This window comes from Limanda limanda, chromosome 22 (assembly GCF_963576545.1).
Source record: "Limanda limanda chromosome 22, fLimLim1.1, whole genome shotgun sequence".
In the NCBI taxonomy this organism is placed as follows: domain Eukaryota; kingdom Metazoa; phylum Chordata; class Actinopteri; order Pleuronectiformes; family Pleuronectidae; genus Limanda; species Limanda limanda.
The window spans coordinates 15842962-15864587 of NC_083657.1; the positions used below are offsets into that span (position 1 = coordinate 15842962).

Sequence of the window (21626 nt, forward strand, 5' to 3'; positions counted from 1 at the left end):
CATTATAATGTATAATCCATAAGAGAGAAAATATGTGCATGCTTGTGTTTTTTGCTTTGTGCAGTGACATGATGGTTTTGTTGCTCATAGTTAAGCATAATGGGTGTCTGTGCATAGTAAGAGTGTCCAAGTGTGTTTTAAGTTGTTTTTAAGCCCTTCATAAGTACCAGTACAATATTCTGTTTACCCTGTGTGTTTGTTAAAATCTGATATTTGTTCATCTATTGTACAAGTAATGTGTTGTGTAACATAAAATGTTACGTATGTGTCAAAGGGATGAAAATAGATATGGAAAATCCTGGTAAATTTAGTCTTTATTCTTGTCAACACTTGTACAATGTTCCCATGTCATTCTTTACTTTGTTACATTTTGTTAAAAGTATTGTAGAATAGACAAACTGGTTATAGAAAAAAGATGCATGTGTTTTGCACATTCAATTATAAGATTGTATTCTCTGCTGAGATGAAGTTGAGACAGTTCATTAAGCTTGAGCGGTCATACAGGTCACTAACAAACCAACAGGTAATGCTCAAACTCATAAAGAAAAGCAAACCCCACCAAAATACGAACCTATAGTAAACTTCTATTACATCACAGACCCATTTTCATCGCCAATTTGACCAACTGTTCTGTGGAGAGATGTTGTTGAATGTCTGAGTTCAGCAACAGGAGCTGCTGTAACTCTTGTGTCCCTCATGTCCTCAGCACGTCTGTCGTCTGCCTGGTTATCCTCACTGACCTTTTTATGCGTCCTTTCACAGGAGTCCAGCGAGAGCGCCAACACCACCATCGAGGACGAGGACGTGAGAGGTAGGGAGGTTTGGACCAACCAATACAAAGCACCACTCTGTTAGCAGGACTGCTCCCTTGCACCTCAGTAAAAGTCTGTCCACCAATTTTTCCCTCTCTTGGTTACTGATTCTAATTATTGCTAGTTTTGGAACTAACAGTTTTATTGACTGCACCCTCTTTTCTGTTGTTTATTGCATGAATATCTTGCATGTTGTATTATTGTCTTGTCAACATCTTTCATCCCTCATTGTCCATGCTGCCTATTTTTTACCATGTGATGAAACCATGTTTGGACTGAGCCATGGGGCCTTGCTGTGGCCCCTATCCTACTGTTTGTGGTTATTTGGTGGAGCACACTTTTATTTCAATCAGAAAAATCATTTGAAATAGATAATGTGAATAGACAGCCTACGCAGTACTGATGTGTGAAATCCAAAATTTTAGGTGGGACCTTCGAATAGCTACATGACCAAATAACCACCAACTGAATCACTGATTAGGCTGCTTTGGGGTCCAAGACACGAAGGGCCTGAAAACACCCACATTTGGGGCCCAAGGGCAAATATTCACTCTGTATTCCAGCCTTAACTTTTTTTGAATGCTAGTCCAGTATCTTTGTTCTGGAAATTCTGAACTTTCAAAGGAAACATAAACTCCAGACATTTGCAGTTTTATTGTGAGATACTTTTTTAATAAACTGCATAGTGCTCAGGTCTCAATCCTCTGTAGCATAAATAGGCTTCTAGCAGAGTTTAGGTCCCATGTGTTGACTGCTTTGTGACTGAACTACAGGAAACAAAGTGTTGGACTGTTTAGTGTAAGTTTACAGACACTTAAATCCCCGGCACATCAAAGCTTATAGTAGAACAACAGACAGGAACTGCAAGAAGGACCTTTGTGTGTCTTATCGGGGAATTGAGTATTTTCAGCTGGACTCGACCAGGGTCTGTAATTGATTTGTGATTGTGTGCCTTTCCTCTGTGTGTTGTGATTTTACTCTCTACAGCAGCGACCTTTGATAGAGCATAGAATCTATCAGACAAATTAGATTAGAGTTATTCCGTCTTTTTAACATCTTCCAAAGCATTTTCCCATTCCTGGGGCTCCTCACGTTCCTCACGTTCCTGCTCTGTGCGCATCCATACTTCCAGTTTGTACACAGGTCCATTAACAGACATGCTTCATGCCCTTTATAGTGGCCTCCATTGTTGTTCATGGCTGACGGGATCGTCCTTTCCCTCAATGCTCCAGTAACCTCATTCATCAGGGCTCTGAAATTGCTCTTCTTATTATAGTGTTCAGTAAGATGCGTTCCCTTTCTTAAAATTTTTTAAATAAGATAGTCCCGTCCCCCCCTTCCAAAATCATTTCTCTCTGCTATTATTCTCTCACGCACATATTGTATTACAGCTGCTCTTCTGTCTTACATGTGTGCTCTCAATCAGACTCTCAGTTTGAAAAGAGGCTTAGAAATCTTTATGAAATAGGCGGAAAATTTTAATCATGACATCTTTTTGTGAGTTTCACAACAGTGGTCCCCTTGCAGTGGAGCTAGTGGCAGGAATGGCAATGAGGACATATGCTGTTCATTAACACCTACATGTATGATGGACGGCTGGTGGCTGTGTCCTAAGAGTGTTTAATTTCTTCCATACTAAATGGATTTTGTAAAGCACTCAGTGTCTTCTCTTCTGGAAGTTGGTTGAGAAGTGGAAGAAGTGATGTCTTTCATACGGAGCACACATTTCAGTGGTGTAGATTTATATGATGAATATGATGTTCTCGTGGTCACCTGGGGGCCAGGTAAACAAACCAACAAGCTGAGAACACAAAGTTTTAAGTTCGTAGCACATTGTAAAGCTGTGATAGCCCGGAATGGAGACATATGTTGTGGAACTGTCTTGTGCTCTATTTGCTTGCGCTGTGAATGGCGGAAGTTGAGCAGAGCTTAATGTGAAAGAGGCAGCTGGTGAACTTTGTGTGTTTATCTGGTTGTGGATTTTAAATAGTCAATCAATGAAATATTATTTGTATAGCCCATATTTTTGAGGGTGGTAGCATGGAACGCTAGCTTAAAAGCCTGCTAAGTGTGTCCCAAGCATGAAAGTGTGATTGCTGTCGTTTTGACGATCCTGCCAACACCAAGCGTCGGGCCCGCCCAGCATCAAGTGTTAACGCAATGCATAATGTGAGACCAGGCAGCATCACATAACCACATGCCCCAATTGGCCAAAAATCAATTAATGTTGATGTAATAGTGGTGAACGAGAATACAGTTTAACCAAACAACATATATTTCTGTTAAAATGTGACTTATGAAGATCCTATCCAACAGATCCTTGAGGATTTAAGAATTTTTTTTAGGGAAATATGTTGCCTAATATACTGAATCTAAAAGAGCTAAGAGATGTTTTGGTAATTTTTAAAGTGGAAAATGCTAAAAATAATTGCATTTTTTATAAATGTATGTATATGGGTCAATGACATATAGGATTTTCAACAGGCCAATTTTAAATTAAATTTATTATAATTATTCAAACATTATGAAATTATGTGTACACATAAAATCATATAAAAATGTCAAATTATTTGATTTTAGTGTTTTTTATCTAGATAACTTGGACCTGGCCTTAAAAATCTCATGTAGTGTGACCGTCATTTATCTTAAAATAAATTAATTCCTCAATATGCTTTAATTTTGTTACAATTTCTCAATAATATAAAGTCCCATTTGGGGTTAAGGTATGACCCATTTTCTGGCTGCTCTTGTGCTACATCTACATCAACCAAATGTATCTCTCCCTGCTGTTTATTTCTCTCATAGCTGAAAAAGATATGTAATATTATGCCATAAATCAATAAGTAATTTTGGACTAATGATAGATGAACATTTTAATGCAAATATGCATTTTGTCCAGTAATAGAAAACACATAAGATAAAATGTACTTCATGTTTTTAAATGTTTTAACATACCTTTCTCTTCTCCGTGCAAGGTTCTCCGCTCTTGCTACAGAGTCAGAATGACCACGCTGCACATGGCCAGCGGTTTTTATTTTATTTTATTTTTTTTTTCCACTTTATTTATTTGTTTTCACAATTGAAAATGAAATGTCATACATACAGACGTATATGAAGACATTTTTTTGTCCCCCCCCCCCCCCAGCCCAGGGGACAAACAGAAAAGAAAAATTAAATAATAATAATTTAAAAGAAAAAAAAAAAAATATATATATATATATATAGACATCATTGTCATCAATAAAACAAAACAGATCAAAACAAAAAAACGGTTTTTATTTTGCTTGGAAGTGGCATCTGGTAAAATCAATTTAACAGTTATAAATAAACACATAAATAAATAATAAATTACTAATAAATTCATAGTAACCGAGATAAAATTACATGTTACATTTTTGGGGTGGTATGATATTGTACAAATTAAATATGAACCGTTCTTTATGAAATATTAGGAAAAAATACTGTAATTGCATAGAAATATTTTCCAAATAATACTAAAATAAAGTACTTCATTAATTGTATATAAAAAAGCCCCAAAACTCCCAATCTAGGGCATATATGTAAAACACTCACGCACCACATTCGTTCGCACCACATGATATTTTCTAATTCAGTCAAAGTTTACACATTAAGGAAACAAACTAGGTCAGCACAAAAGGTCATACAACATGTTATCCAAATGTGGCAACATACCTGCTGTGAAAATGGCTATTTATTTCCACATTTGAGAGAGAGTTACAAACCTGTCGCTGCTTCCATTGGTCCTTGGCAAAATGGTTTATGACGCAACTTCCTGTCTTTGAATGGATTTCAACATCAAAGTCCCAAATTGTTAATTTCTTGAACAAAGTTTGTTGTATACTTTGATGGAAATATACATGCAAATGCTTTGCAATTTTGCACAGGACTACAAAAGAGAATTCATGCCAAATATGGCTGAAAATTATTTGGAATAGATTTTGAGTCATTTCAAAGAGGTTTTCACAGCAGCAGTCATGGCCGGACGGTCGCACCACATGATATTTTGACACTTTAAAAATCAGAAACCTTACACACACAATATTCGATTGGGAACTTTTTAATCCTTAGGAGTCTCCAAACAGACACACAAACAAGTGTATCTCTCACTTTGTGATTTCTAACACACAAACACTAACAGGCCTATTTAATATAATTCAGCTCGTTTCTTTCAGTCTGGTAATGTGTATTATCATATTCTGTGTTATTCTCTACTCTGTTTGTGTGAAAGCTTTCCATGTAGCAGTGCAGAACCACGTTTCCCCTATTGGTGAAGAACCTCAGTCACAAATGTCTGCATCTTCACAAGCAGAAGGACAGAAGTGACTTTGGTTCTTGATCCATGTGTGCTTCAGTGGTTTGTGCTCAGAACTTCTATGACAATATGATAGCTGGTCAAATCTGTAGACAAGTTGCGTCAATTTGACAAAAGTGCAAAGCCACCTTCACATTATCCAAAGACTGAACTTGTGACATCCTGGAGGGACTGCTACACCTCCCTCTGTGCTGGTGGACGACACTCAAACAAATCTTTTTCGCGACTCTCTCCTAAACTGTTGGAATGTTCCTTTAATAACCTGCGAGGCTGCTGCATCATCGCTGTTCTTATGAGAAAATGGATCATCTCACATCCCTGTTTTTTTGTCTACCTGATCATCTTCCCTCCACCCGTTGAGCTGAGCTGTTCTCAGCTGAGCTGTTCTCAGCTTAAGGAAAGAAATTATTATTCTGAACATTGTCATTTCCTGCTTTTCATGTGTACTTCATTTCACATTTTCATTTTTTCCATTTCACTTTTTCCCTCATTCCTTTTGTGTCCACATGCTGGTCTTCATTTCCTTCCATCCTTCAACCTCTGCTTCTCAGCACACTCTCCATCCTCTTGTCCCCCCATCTACCACCTGAAGCATTTAGACCACTCCTCATCTCACTCCCATTCTTCCTCTTCCTCTTCCTCCTCCTCCTCCTCTTCCTCCTTCTCTTCCTCCTCTTGCTGGTACTCTCCTAGCGTCTGGCCCAGTGGTCAGGAGTTCGTCAAGTACATCCTGTTGGCACTGGTGGCTGCCTACCTGCTCCTCTTCTTCATATTTTCCTTCCTGGTCTTTTTCTCTGACCAACCTACCATATGGTACTGCGGCCCCCATCAGACCCCCACACAGGGGCCCGGCCCCCAGCATGGGCTGCCCCTGCCCACCAAATCCCAGTGTAAGTTCTAATTCGCAGAGGGGAAGCTGTGAGCTTCAGCCTATCCTGATATACAACACATTTTAACAGGAAGTAAAACTGCAACTTATTTCTGAAATTCGGAAGTCCTGAAATTAGAAGATGTAGTTAATAAATTAGTGTAACTTAGTTGAGTCTGTTAACTGTACTTTAATAATATGCATGTTGATCACTATGCAAGTGTGGCAGGGCCACACTTCACTTGACAGACTTCCTGTGTAGCTTCACTGAACCACACCTAAACTATGTGAGTGCAGAACTGCTGTCTTATAGCACCCCCTGCAGGCCGGTCAGGAGCCGTCACAACACCCTGACTTCTTTAACCCTATAAGACAAATTGTGATTTGTGAATATGGGCTTTACAAATACAATTTGATTGATTGATTGACTTCTCTTCAATAGGAGATGGCTTTTGACCCCCTCAGATCAGAAGACTGTGTGTGTGACCCTTCCTCACATGTTGTGGCCCTAGTTTAGATCTGCAAGGACTTTAACAGTGTTGAAGCTGTGGATTAGTGACACAGACTTTCAGGTGTTTTGTCCTTTTTAATTTGTAAGTGCCTACTATATCCTTTGTTTCTTCTTAGCTTTAAATGAGCAGTTAATTGAGGGTTGTTTTGTAGCCTTTGTATGGAAAAGTTTCAAGTTTACTTTCAGTGTGTACTATATAGACATTAATGTGTTTATCATTTCTGCAGTATAATAAGCTTTATTTGGATTAAGTTGGTGTGAACTGGTGCATTGTGAAGCAACTATAAGTAGAACAATTCATTCAAATTAGAAATAGTTATGTATTACACAAGTATTTCAAGTCCCACATAACCAGTTCAATTATTTGGAGACATTTTCCATTACAGAATCCTACTTACTATTATTGAATAGTAAAAAAAAGTTATGCAAATAGTAGTCCTATTTAATGTAAAGTATTGAAATAAGTAGATTTGTTATTGCTCACTATAACTGAATAAAGTAATCTGTGGGTAACTAGTTATAATATCTGAATATGAATCATCAACCAAATTTTCTTTCAGTCAGGACTACTCTCATCAAAGAAATCTTCATTTGAATCAGCCTACATTTTGCAGTATGACTCTGTTCTGGGACCTCCCTGCATAAGTGGAAACCCCAAGACGGAGAGAGCACCTCTCTGTCCTGTCATGGAAAGATAAATATAGGGAGAGCAGCAGCAAGACTCATAACCACAGATCACATCTTGCCTCATAGGGCTTAACAATCTGAACAAGGTGTGACATCCTCTGCCCTTAACCCTCCACCAAGGTTAAGAAAAAAAACACAGGGACCTCAGGGGGAGCATGAAGTGAGGGATCCCTCTACCGTGAAGGACAGAAGTATAGATGTAGATATATACACTTGCTGCAGTCCTCACTATTCAAACTCTTTATAGTAAAAACCTCCAGACAACCAGTTTAGTGTTGGTTCGTGGCTCAGGGGCTTCTCCTCTGTTGGAACTTTCCAAAAGAAGACATTGAACCTTAAACCACTTAGCATGTGGGGGGGAATGTCACTGTGGACAAACGCTATCTGGACTGTTTCGTAAAAATGTTCTGTTCGTGTACATAAGCAAACTTATCTTGTCCAGCTGGTCAACGCAGCGTTTGCAAAGCAGAGTCCACGGAGGATAAACAGTGTTTTCCCTGCGTCAGGCTTTCTACAAAACCAGCCAATCACAGTGGGGTATTCTGTTTTTTCTCTCGTCTAAACGTGTTTCGTGTCTTTACCTGCTGGAGCTGCCAGTTTCAGTCCTGAGCAAAGAGGGAGTATTTAGATGGGAACATGTTTCACCTCCTGGCTGTTAGTGTTTTGGTTTTGGTGTCAGTGGAGGGGATGAGTGCACAGCAGCTCCGACAGCAGCGGACTGTAAGTGTTCAGCTCGCTGGTAACAACAGTGGACTGGAGACTGAGGAAGGTAAAAGTGGATTGTGAGCGAGCGAGTGAGCGAGCGAGCGAGCGTGTGTGCGTGTGTGCGTGTGTGTGTGTGTGTGCGTGTGTATAACCTTCTCATTCATTGACTCCACCATGTTACCACTCATTTACCATATTCTAAGTGTCAGTAGTGGTTATACTTTTATCAAGCCTCAACAACCGCACTTATTCTTTCCATTCATTGTCTCCTAGCTTACCTACTTAGCATGAAAGGTAATTTTTAATGTCGTCCATGTTGATCCATGCCGACTAACTTCCTCCCAGTCTTTCCTTCGTTCATACTGAGTCTATTTAATTTAGTTTGTGTCTCTTTCTTTCCCTGAACGTACCAATGTTGTGATGTTGGATCGGTGTCGTCCTCATGTTTCACACTAATTTCTTTTAGCATTAATTTGTGCTTCTCTTCACATTCCTCTGGAGTTTTGTTTGCAAATCTAACTTTGTCTTTGTCTCTCAGCTCGGAAGCAGGAGATCATTAAAGTCACCGAGCAGCTGATTGAGGCCATCAACAACGGAGACTTTGAGGCCTACACGTCAGTTCAACTGTTTTCATTATTTAAATACGAATCATTTCCACACGTAACATCAAATATTCTCAGTCTTTGCATTAACGTGACCGTTTCCTGCCTGCGTGCTCTCTTTCAGGAAGATTTGTGATCCCGGCCTCACGTCCTTTGAGCCCGAGGCCCTGGGAAACTTGGTGGAGGGCACCGACTTCCACCGCTTCTACTTTGAGAACGGTAACAAATTTCTGTCTCAGTTGGTGTCAGGTACTTTTCAATGTTATTTTTAGATTTTTATTTCGACTTCAATTTGATTTGTGGTTCTCACAATGTCAAAGCCATGACATGAAAACCACGACTTGAAACGTGTTCGATACCACGAACAGTACAGCATGTGTTTACTTGAATAGATATGAATATTTCTTTACGAGGTTTCAAAGTCCTCCCCATCCGTTTAAATGATAGAAAACAGTTTTTGAAATTAATTCTGAGTCTGGTTCCAAAGTCAGGGACAGTCAGGATTTATATTTGCCAGATTGCTTTCTTGTTTTTAATGGAATTATTTTATTATGCTGTAGAAATTCTTGCCATGTGTAAAAATGTTTGTGTTTGTTACAAAAAGCAATCACTTGGCTCATCTGAATATTCTGTTGGCATCTTCGTAACATAAATACAGAACAAATAAAAGCACATTACCCACATGTAAAAAGAACACAAGCACCTCGGCAGAATTTGATTTAATGTAACAATGTAAACAGGATAAACCGGAGTCATCCATGTATTCATGAAATATAATGCGTCCTTGAAGAATACTCTATGGACGCCCTAAGAGGCCAGTTCTTTTTGGCTGTATAATTTGTATTTTATTTTCATCTGTGGAATCAGTTAAATGATGAAATGATGATTACCCACAAAATCCCTAATAGATAGTATTTGTTATAATAAACATTTTGGCCTCATGTTTAGTTTTAGGTTATATAACATTTAATGTCTCGTGTCACTTTCTGCAAAAACTATTTTGAATTAGACCTTCTGCCACTGACGCTTTCAAAAGTCAGGAGAAAATTGGTTGAGTTAACTAGTGTGTGAGATTTAGTGACATCTAGTGGTGGAGTTGCATGTTGCAGCTGAATTCACCTCACACTCCTCCTCCAAACATGAGAGTGAACCTGTGGAAACCTGTAAAAAACATGGTGGCCTCTGTAGAGAGGACCAGCTCCCGATGTAAATACAAAGTAATGTAAAGAAAACAACAATTCATACACTTAAGGTGATCACACACTTTTGAAAACATCACATGGATTATTTTATATTACATGTTTGCCAATAAATCCCTTTCACCTAAATCTTACATGTTTTCTCACTTCCTGACAGAAAATCCCTCTTTTGCCAAACGTAAAATAAATAGATGGGAAGAAACCCTGGAAACATTGTCTCTCTTTCCTCTCAGCTCTTCTGTGGAAAACTTTTAATTGAATGCAGAATATTTGTATGTTAAAGTGATTAGTAGCTGTGATCTTTGGAAGTAGTCTATGAAATGTCATGGTACTAAAAACTCAAGAATACACTTAGTTGAATGAGCTCATCATGCTTTGATGAGAACCAACGCTGATGAAGAGAGTTTATGTGAGGAGGATACAGGAACACATTTCTGTGCAGAGCTTTGCTGTAAACAAACCCAAGTGAAGGTAGAACAAAAAATGGTTGACCTGAAATGTTACTGTAATCCCTCACTGCACAGATGATTACACACACAGCTCGTTTTTATTGCCCCATCTAGCTCAGCATTTAATTTGGCGGTTTTTTTTTAAAGCTGACACTGATATTTGGGAAAAGTCAGATAATACATTTGCCAATATTTATTTTTCAAGTCGAGCAAAGAAAATCCCTTTTATGTACAGAGACACCTTGTAAATCAGACCGGCTCTTCAATCGACTTATACAGTGTTAGCCTCCTGTTCATGTCTGTCTCCCTCTGCAGCTCTGTCTAAGGGGAAGCAGCCGATCCACACCATCCTGCTCAATCCCCACGTCCACCTGATCGGGGACGAGGCCGCCTGCATCGCCTACATCCGCCTCACCCAGTACATCGACGTCGGCGGCATGCCTCGCACCATGCAGTCGGAGGAGACCCGCATCTGGCACCGCCGCGACAGCAAGTGGCAGAACATCCACTTCCACCGCTCCGGCTCGCCCACCGTGCCCACCAAGTAAGTTGCCCTCCGGCGTCCTGCCGCTCTGTTTGTCCTCTTTTCTCTGTGTAAAAACAACAATAACTTCTCCTGCCTATCGTAAATCCAAACTTTTACATCTTAGCCCAGGGGTCTTCAACTTTTTTCAGGCCAAGGCCCCCAAACTGGTGGAGAGATGGAGCAGGGACCCCCTACTATATATATTGTTTAAAATTGTGTTTTATATTAAACTGGGCCTAGTGCCATATATAAACATAGCTACCCTGTTATTGTGCATTCAATACTAAGCTATTCAAATATTACACAGGTTCATATATTCATGTTTTTAATTTAAACATGTGCAAGGTACAGGGTGGCCATGCCACTGACATGTATAAACATACATCTTGCATACAACACTGAGCTATTAAAGTAATTCACAGATTCATGTTTTTATTTTAAACATAGATTTAGAAGAGACAGTGAATCCTCAAGCCATCTGTGGATGGAACACATACTCCCACATTAGTGAGATGTCGGACCCTGATGGGTAGCACACAACTTATCTAACCTTGGATGGATGGAGGTTGTCAGGCAGAGGGTCAAATCATCCTCACAATATGTTGGATGCATGTTAATGTGTATTTAAAGACATTCAAATTTGTGGGGAAAAAATTGGTTCGAAAAAAAAATCAAAGAATACAAAAAATTGTCTAATCAACCAAACATTTAGCGACCCCCCTGCAGTACCTCCCTGTTGAAGACCTCTGCCTTAGCCAATAATTTAATTATTAAGTATGTGCACTCATATAAATGACATCACTGTTACTGGGTACACCTTCATATTCTCCATGGGAAAAACGACAGCTTCACCTGTTTTGAGTATTTAATGCACGTATTAATGCTCATGCCCTTTCTGTTCCAGTTGAGTTGAAGATCTGCTACGGCAGCTGACGAGACCCCGCCTACCAAGAATCCATCGAACCCCTCAGCCAATCCCTGCCCATAACAGCTAGAGCTCAGCCCTCTCAGTGTGTTGTTTACATATTGTCGCTGCTCGACTGAAGATTATTGTACACGTTAGGGGGGGGGGGGCAATTGAGAGAGAAATCGTTAACGGTATCATTTTGTCGTGAGTGCGTGGCGGTGTTCATTTCCGGATCTTTCCATCCGCAACATGTTTCAATACGCTGAGTTTTTTTTTTTAGATCAGTACGTTTTTAAATAGAAGTGATTTTCAGAGGCGCCAGTTGATTGGTTTTTAAGAGGCTGGTCGAATATGTGAAACTTCCAGTTGTCATTGTAGTGAGAGTTTGTCATTTGAATATTGCACATATTGAGGACTCATGAGCTATCGTGATGTTTTCGCCTTTCGGCACAAAGACCAATATATCACATATCTGCTTTTTACTCGTGTATCTTTTCAGAATTGCCATCTGCTATAGCGCAGACACACGCTTGCTTTGTTTCGGTGATGTATAGGTTTCGGTAATTGATGTAACTTGCTCTCTCTCTCTATCTTTTGTAGTATCCATCTGCATTAAGTATGCTTACTAGGAATCTTACTACATGTTTAAAACAGGAAAATCATTTGGAAGGGGTGTTTTTTATTTTGTGCGTTCGGAGCTCCTCTTGTGGAGCCTCTTGTGATAGAAGGTAAACTTAACTAGAAATTTGCGTATACTTCTTAAGGGCCATTCTGTCACTCTCGCCAGTTCAATCGTATTTTCATACAGTACAGAGCAAATTATGTGAATTTTATCAGTTTTTCTATTTGGTTTTGTTTACTTTTTATATTGTGATTCTGATGCTTGTCCCTCCACTTGTCATTACTATTATTATTGCATTTCTTTAAGTACCCTAATTGATGTTATTCCTTTATTTCACCTGGAATGTTTGCTCAATATTTCCATGCCAATGTTTTATAGCGCCACATTTTACACTGGATAGGACTGACGTAGAATCATGTTCAAACTCGTTCAGGAAGCAACTTCCTGTTGATTTTTGCCGTTAGCAATTGGATATTTGGTCGAAGTTCCACATCACCATTCTCTTTTAGTCATTGATATGTGTCTATAATTATGTTATCCTAGTGTCACTGTTGGGGATTGTAGGCATCACTTACAGGTTTATATTTAAACACTTAAATTGAGGTTTTAATGTGAATTTAATTAATTTAATTTCAAAATGAGGGAAATTAAACAGTCACATTTTCAAATGGAGTCACAGGGTTCACTGAGAATTTGGGTTCAGCATATTAATGTTTTGCTTACAAGCATACGAGTAATGACATCACTGAATCGTTCCAAATTTTTTTTAACATTCTTCTGTGTGATCACAAGTTCCACAAACACCACAATTGTTTTTCTATCATCTTAAGATGCATTGAAATTCCCAATACGACACTGGTATATAATGTTGCAATGATGGGACAAACCTAATGTATGTTTAAGATATATCAAATAAATTGTGTGATTTCTGCCAAATGATTTGACTTGTGCTGGTTTTATTTATTTATCAACTTCTTTTTCTACTGTTTTAACTGCCTCTTAAGCTGTGTTTATAATATGAACTATTCTAAAAGTATCAGGTCCTCTGTTATTTATCTCATACAGTAAGGAGATCTATTGTTAACACAAATCAATGTACACTTGCATGCTTATTATTATTCTACCTACTTATTCTCGTTTCCACATTTTTATTCCAGTTAATGGGGGAGTTTTTCTCTCCAGTTACCAAAGTGCCTGTTCATTGTGGGAACTGTTGGGTCTGGAATTTTAATATTTACAGTTACAAGTAAAATATATGTCATAGAATAGTCAGGTATTAAATGTCATAGAATATTAAGGCATTAAATGTCAGTATAATACGGCATTTAACATCATAGTATAGTGAGGCTTTAAAGGTCCAGTGTGTCATATTTAGGTGAAAGGGATCTATTGGCAGAAATTGAATATAAAATATTCCTAGTGATGTTTTCAATAGTGTGTTTCATCTAAATTGTACAATTGTTTTCTTTATCCTAGAATGAGCCCTTTATATTTACATCAGGAGCGAGTCCTCTCTACAGAGGCCCCCTTGTCTTTACAGTAGCCCAGACTGGACAAACTTAGCCCCTTTGAGTTTTATAACCAATGAAGGTTTACTCAGGTTCTCTTTCATATTTGGAAGGGGACGGTGAGTTGAGTGGTATTCAGCTGCAACATGCAACTTCACCACTAGAGGTCACTAAATTCTACCCACTGAAACTTTAAATGTCACAGTAAAGTAAAGCATTGAATGTCAGCATGGTAAGGTGTTAACATTAATAATACACTAATGCAGGGGTCTTCAATGTTTTTCAGGCCAAGGACCCCAAGACTGATGGAGAAATGGAGCAGTGAACCCCTATTATATATATTGTATATAATTGTGTTTTAAATTAATTTTGAGCCTAGTGCCATGTATAAACATAGCCACCCCGTTATTGTGCATTCAATACAAGCTATTCAAATAATACACAGGTTCATATATTCATGTTATTTTAAACATGTGAAGGATATAGGAGCTACAGTGTGTGCATTGCTGACTGAAAGATTTATCTGTGAATATAACAGAGAAACCCAACAATTTCCAAAATGAACAAGCACTATCGTGTCAGTAAAACTAAGTAAATCTACTTAAAGTATTAATGGTAAAGTGCAGCTCATTCTCTGCTCTGTCTACTGTATATTGTTGAACACAATACAATTCCACAAGTGCTACTGCTGCAGGAGGCGTGGTCTAATCTTACAAGCTTGGTTGGATTTCTGGGTTTAAATGTGAGTCTAATTCTTTAGACATTAATCAGAAATCATTTAAAAACCTGTGGTTATTTGTTGCCCCTTTACAAACCTGTGAGTGAGAAAACAAAGGTTTTGTTTATAAAGTGTAAATAACAGTTTTAATGATGAGGGTCAGACTCTTCTACAGGATGCATTGTTGGAGATAAGAAGTCGTATACTGGACCAGATGCTAAGTCTAGACTTATTTTCCAACACGTATACTTTGCTATTACTGGAGTCTCAATAGTTGGTCAAAAGAATTCACTGGAGATGGTCAGAGTTCAATGCAGTAGAGTTTATTATTTTACAAGATGTAAACCCGAGCTGGCTCCAGAACCCAAAAAGTAAAAAACTTCTGATTCTACGCAAAACCTAATGGTGTCATACATTCCAAGTTGACTCCCACTACAGTTACAGGGGTCGATTCTAATGGTGTATTCAAGTTGTGGTTGTTGGTCTAACTTCCTGTCTGCAGACTCCATTAGATTCGGGCGATGTCTATCTGCATTTTTTTTAATTCTTACTTTTCCACACACTTAATATAGGTCCAAAAACAATCATTCCAGTAAGGGTGCATACATGACTACATTTATTTATGCTGGATATATTTTGCTGTCTGGTGAAAGCGTCCAGTTACAACCTGAAATCTGTTTTACATGAGCTTGACCTGTGCTGTGGGTCTTTGTCATTCCCTTAGTATAAGACATAATCAGATGTAACATTATTAATCTATCTAGCAACTTATTACATTTTCCTTCCGATGGAGACTCTCTCTGTGTCTGGTGTTAATTAGACATTCTTCCCAGGCTGCAAACAGTTCCTGATGCTCTTTATACACAGACGCACAGTTTAAGCATATAAGCACACAAAGGCTATCATTCATTGGTATGGTCTAACTGCGTACAGTGATAGAGGTGTGTATACGTGGAGACATGAAACATTAGCACATGCTATGAAAGTTGAATTTTTAAAACTCAGTTTTTCTTTTCTTGTCAGAACCTTTCTCCTCCTTGTGGAAAACTTTCCCATCAGCCTGTTCTTTCCACTTCAAGGTGACGCCACTCAGTCCGTTCTCCTTCAATCTGTCCTGGAACTGAAAAACAGAAATGGAGGCTATTTGAAATACTTTCAACAGATTAGTTTGCTCTCTAAGACAGAGAGTTATGTGTTTTTAGTAAATTCAATTATATTAATATAGCTTATATATCATAATATAAATACTCTCATTGAACTTTTCATAGAAGGTCAAGACTTTCAAAATGTATACTATAGAGAAACCCAACAGTTCCCACAATGAGCAGCACTTTGGAAAAAACTCCCTCATTAACTGGAAGAAACCTCCTAAAGCGGGAAGAGAAGAGAGAGAAATATGGGGAATATCTCCATCTTGTTGAGATGACACTCATCTCAATTTGAAGTTGATCTGATGTAAGCCCTGGCACAAGTACCTCAAAGTAAAAATGTGGAATATGGCCTAAATGGCCACTAAATGCAAAATAGCCGGCTTCCTGTTGCGTTTTCCCATTGCACCACAGACTTTTTTGTTTTTCTGGTCATGATACACCTGTCTATTGATTTTTGTGAAGATCGGTCAATGTGAACCCAATTCGGCGGCCTCGGGGGACGCTGTGGAGCCAGTTTGCCACGCCCATTTAAAATTACTCATAATTTGAGCATGTTAAAAGGAGAAGATTCAGAATTATAATTGTTGTTTGTCTGAATCCTGCAGCTCTGGACACAGAAACAGCATCAGGTCCCAAAGTAACATTTTCTTTTGAGGTATTTTTGTTCTTTATTGAAAGCTGATATTTACATGGACATTGCTCTTTCGTGGCAGGAGCTGTAACAGCTCAGCTACCAAAATATTTGTCTCCTGGAAGTTTGTATTTTGTAATTGTCACATAGCAATCATGCCAAAATCAGGATCTATGTTTCTTGGTCTCAAATAAAAAACTGCAGTTCTACATTATTATTTGTCATAATTTGTCAAAAATAATCATAGGAGTCATTATATGATTATAACTCTTCTTTCCATTGTTGTTCCTTTGCCTTGTAGAACATCTGTGATTGGAGTTGTTTTACATTCACTCGTCTCCTTCATGGTTATTTGATGATGTCAAACTCTGTAATACATCTGTCCAGGGTCTATGAATGAGTTAATGTTTCAGGGTGGATTTTGGAGACTTGCCTGTTTCAGAATCTTTTCTTTCACAGCAGGGTCATTCAGGTCCACAGAGGAGTCCTCTACATTCACCTTCACCTTCACCAACGTCTTCACTGCTGCTTAGACAAAGAAAGAGGAGAGAAACAAAACACACGTTTAATGTAAAGTATCCTTTTGTCAAAACTAAAGTTATTCCTGAGATAGAACTACTCAGATCTTTGATTTAAAACACAGAGTGAGGAACCTCTGGTCTCTGGGCTGCATGTTGCCTACAAGACAGTTTGATCAGGCCTGTCAGAAAACTCACAAATACAAAATCAAGCAACTCAGAAATGCAAAAAAGATTCTCACTTGGGACGCTGTAGCAGACAAATGGTTTTCTTTCTCCACAGGAAAATAACCTCCAGTATCCGCTCTTCTCCAAATCTGCAACACCACATCCGACTTTCATCGAGCCAAGTGGGTGATCACCCCAATACAAGGAGCTGAATGAGTAGTTACTCCCGTCGGACCAATACATCTGAGGATCTCTGTACAAACCAATCAATGTCCAATAGCCAAGGCCATAGCGTATCAAGTTATGTGTCTTGTTGTTGTCAGCCTCGTTCGTCACAGTGGCCAGATCTGTGAAGTGTTCTCTGCAGTGCCTCTGAGCCACAGACCAATTCCCTCCTGTGGTCACTAGCACAAAGTCAGAATCCTCCAACGTTCCTGCAGTTAAGTTTGAGAAAAAAAGAGGGACTGTTGAGATCACACAATAGTTTTCAAAACCATATATTATACATTATGTAGTATAGCAAAGATCAATATAAAGCACATCATTACCTCTGTAGCAGATAAAATGATACTTTGAATGGCATTCAGTATCATACCATTTTCCTTCCCTTGTCTGGACCACACAGAGCTCTTTGGCTTCATTATAGTCTGGTTGATCAGACTCCCAGTTCCTATATTCAGCTCCACTCTGGTTGAACCCATCTGACCACTTCCAGTCAATATGACTGTACAGGCCAATCCAAACCTTAGAGCTGTGACCAGCGGCAGTTACTGTGTTGACAAGTTTTTTCCTTTCTTCAGTGTTTTCAATAGTGGCCAGGTCTGTGTACTTCTCTCTGCAGTAGCTCTGAGCTTCAGTCCAATTCATTGCATCAGGCACAAAGTGGTACTGATGGAGGAGGCATGTGGAGAAGGTGAGGCACCCTGAGGATGAAACAAGTTATTTTCGTTGTGTATGTGGACTCAAATTAATCAAATAATTCAGATTTACTGTTAGACATCATACAAACATTTAAATTCACTGACCTGAGAGAAACAAGACACCAATGAAGATCCCTTCCATCCTGATGCTGCTCTGTGGACTGTCTGTGCCAGTTTTCACCACTAACCCCTAACTTAACCAGTTATAGTGCAGCTTTAGGGAAATGTAACAGCAGCTCCTCCTCTTCTACTGACAATAGTCAGTGTTCTGTGGAACTCTTTATGCAAAAAGCGAGATGCAAACAACAACATTGTTCTCATTTACCTCTGGAGGTTCTGATCGTATCTGACCCAGACTGGTCTCTGCCTCCACCCCTGTGCAGCTGGTGAGGGAATGAATCTCTGTTTGTCTTGCTCACACCGTGGATCCAATGATTCCTCTGTATGTTTGAAATGTTTATCTATTAATGTTGTGATCACCTCTAATTCCATCCAATATGTAGATCAGACGAAAAGAAGGATGGCAACAGAAGAAAAAGAAATGATGATGATGAGAATTATAATTTTTATACTGCTATCATCTACTGTATGAATTGTTTTAATTATAACAACCAGTCTGACAATAGTTCCTTGTCTCTCTCTCTCTCTCTTTCTCTCTCTCTCTCTCTGTCATGGCGGAGTGAGCGTGGAGCTGAGAGCTGTGTGTGAGTGTGAAAGGTATTGTGGGTTTAAGACTTAACTTTACTGAGCTTTATCATTTAGGTGTATGTTTATCTGTTTTTGTCTTTAGTTCTCTAGTTGTGTTTTTTTTTGTTTAGATTAGTTTTGCTGTGTGAGTGTGTGAGTGTGTGAGTGTGTGCGCGCCTGTGTGCGCCTGTGCTAACAGGCAGCATGCCTGTGGCAGCGGCAGTGGCAGCAGACTTTGAGAGTCTGACTCGCCGACATGCAATCAAACTGATCCCCGCGGTGGAATGCAGTGTGGCAGAAGCCGCGCTGGCTGTGGGAGAGGTGGTCGGCTGTGACTCGGTCAGGTCGGCCTCCCGAATGAACGGAGCTATTGTCATGTTTTTAGATAGCACAACAAAGGTGAACGAGGTGGTGGAGAAGGGAGTGGTGATCCACGGGACTTTTAACCATGTTCTCCCACTTGTAAACCCAGCCACGAGGGTGATAATATCCAATGCACCCCCCTTCATTAAAAACGATACTCTGGCCAAAGAATTGTCCCGGTACGGCCAGATTGTGTCTGGAATAAAAATGGTGTCTCTGGGGAGCAAATCCCCCAAACTGAGGCACGTAGTGAGTCACCGGAGACAAGTTTACATGGTCCTCAAAGATAACACCAAGGAGATGAACATGTCTTTTTCGTTTAAAATTGAGGGGTTTAATTATGTGATTTTTGTGACATCTGAAAATATGAAGTGTTTTGAGTGCGGGCAGGAGGGGCGCCTGGCCCGCTCCTGCCCGGGGAAGGGTGGAGCGCGTCGAGCTCCGGCTGCCGCGGCAGCTGCGGCGGAGGCCGCGGCAGCTCCGGCCCCGGCCCCTGCCCCCGCCCCGGCCCCCGCCCCCGCCCCGGCCCCCGCCCCGGCCCCCGCCCCGGCCCCGGCCCCGGCTATGGCAGCTCCGACTCCGGCCGTCACTACCGCTGCGGCAGCTCCCGCTGAGGCAGCGGCCCCCGCTGCCACTGGCGGGGAGCTTCCGCGAGCAACCCAGCCCGAGGCTGCTGTTGGCGGGGCTCCGCCGACAGAGCCTCCCGCTCCTCTGGTGGAGGGGGGGTGCTGGAGACTGAGGTAGCCTCCGAAGCCCCGGAGAGTCCGCTCCCGGAGGTGGGAGTCGAGGGGGGAACCCCCGCTGTGAACAGTGTTTCTGAGCAGGCAAGAAAAAAAACCGACAGCCAGCCAGAACCAATTGATATAGATAAAACTGAGATGGATGATGGCATGAGTGATGAAGAAATGTTTAAAATGACACAAAAACGGAAAAACTCAGGGTCAGGGCACAGCAGTGCAAAGCATGCAAAGCAAGCCGTGGGCTGAGGTCCAGCCAGGGGTGTGTATCCCCCCCCTCTCAGGTAGACACCCAAGGCCTATACCCCCCCTCTGACATCAAAAAATTCCTACAAACCACTAAAGGCCAGAGGCTACCATCACTTAAGGATCATTTCCCTGACTTAAAACTATTTTTAAAGTCCGCTAAACCGCTCACCAGGAAAACAGGCAGCGATGGTTTTATAACAGACCAGGAGATTTACAGACTCCGGAAACTCATGTTGAGGGTTAACTGCGAAATAGTCACTGATGATGACGAGTGTTAGAAAGTTTTTTTACTCTTCTCTTTTACTGACCTGTTTTCTGACTGTTTTTCTTTATCTTTTATCCATGTGTGATTTTAAAATCAGCACTTTGAATGTAAATGGAGCCAGAGCTGATTTTAGAAGAGCGGCTGTTTTTAAACTTATGGACATTAACAGGATAGATGTTATGTTTTTACAAGAAACCCACAGTACCGAGGACATTGAGTGTGAATGGAAGAGGGCTTTTAATGGAGAAGCGATTTTAAGTCATAAGTCCAGCTGCAGTGGGGGGGTGGGGATTCTTTTTGCCAGGAGTTTTTTACCACTTTCTTTTATTGCAGAAGAGATTATTCCAGGTGTATTGTTAAAAGTAAAAGCTGAATATGAGAATATAAAGCTGGTGTTTTTAAATGTCTATGCACCCACCAATAGAGTGGACAGGATGGCACTTTTAAACATTTTAGATGAGACTGTCAAAAACTGTAGTGGTGATGATTTTATGTTTTTAGGAGGTGATTTTAACTGCACAGAAAATCCCACCTTGGACAGGAATCACTTAGAGCCACATCCCGCATCAGGTCTCAGGCTGAATCAGATAACCGAGGCACATGAACTTTGTGATGTGTGGAGGGTTTTTAACAGTAATCACAGGCAATACACCTGGAGCCATGCAAGAGACAATGTTTTATCCCTGGCTAGACTGGATCGACTCTATTGTTTTAAACACCATTTAAATATTTTTAAAAGGTGTTTTATTCAGCCTGTGGGTTTTACTGATCATTGTTTAGTCTCTTGCTCCGTTTTTATTAGAAATGTTCGTTTAAAGAGCGCCTATTGGCATTTTAACACAGCTCTTTTAAATGACCAGGCTTTTAGAAATGCTTTTAAGTTGTTTTGGTTTTCCCACAGAGAGAGCAGGCCTGCCTTCAGTAGCATTCAGCAGTGGTGGGACATTGGAAAAGCTAAAATAAAACAACTTTGCCAGCAGTTCACTCGCAATGTCAGTAGAGATTTAACCCGGACAATGAAAGATCTGGAGAGACAGGTAGAAGAATTACAATCTTTAGTAGCTTCTACAGGAAATCGAGGGCATTTAGACTCCCTCAAGACCAAAAAGTCGGCTATAGCCAACCTGCTGGGCATTTCAGCACAGGGAGCTCTGGTCAGGTCCCGGTTTATGAACATCTCGCAGATGGATGCCCCCTCCCAGTTCTTCTTTGGTCTGGAGCAGAAAAATGGGCAAAGGAAGACCATTCACTGTTTACGAACGGGTAGCGGCTCTGAAGTCTCAGACGTGTCTGAGATCAGGAAGTGTGCTACCGGTTTCTATAGAGACCTCTTTAAGAGTGAGTGGTCAAGTAATCCAGATGTGCACAGCAGCTTTCTGAATGGTCTCCCTCAGGTAAGCAGGAGCAACAACACGGAGCTAGCCGCACAAATTACAAAGGAAGAGCTGCACAGAGCCACTATGAGCCTGCAGAGCGGCAAAGCTCCGGGG

At 40.3% G+C, this 21626-nt stretch overlaps 1 protein-coding gene across 2 annotated transcripts in view; it reads left to right on the forward strand.

The window, feature by feature from the left end:
* Positions 1-13160, forward strand: part of camk2d1 (calcium/calmodulin-dependent protein kinase (CaM kinase) II delta 1) — an 88306-nt gene extending 75146 nt beyond the window's left edge. For both annotated transcript variants that reach the window (XM_061066026.1, XM_061066027.1), the window contains exons 14-18: positions 763-811; positions 8455-8530; positions 8643-8737; positions 10482-10710; positions 11597-13160. In XM_061066026.1, coding sequence (XP_060922009.1) covers positions 763-811; positions 8455-8530; positions 8643-8737; positions 10482-10710; positions 11597-11600 — 453 coding nt within the window. In that variant the 3' untranslated portion in view covers positions 11601-13160. The remainder of the gene's footprint in view (positions 1-762; positions 812-8454; positions 8531-8642; positions 8738-10481; positions 10711-11596) is intronic.
* Positions 13161-21626: the final 8466 nt, after the last annotated feature.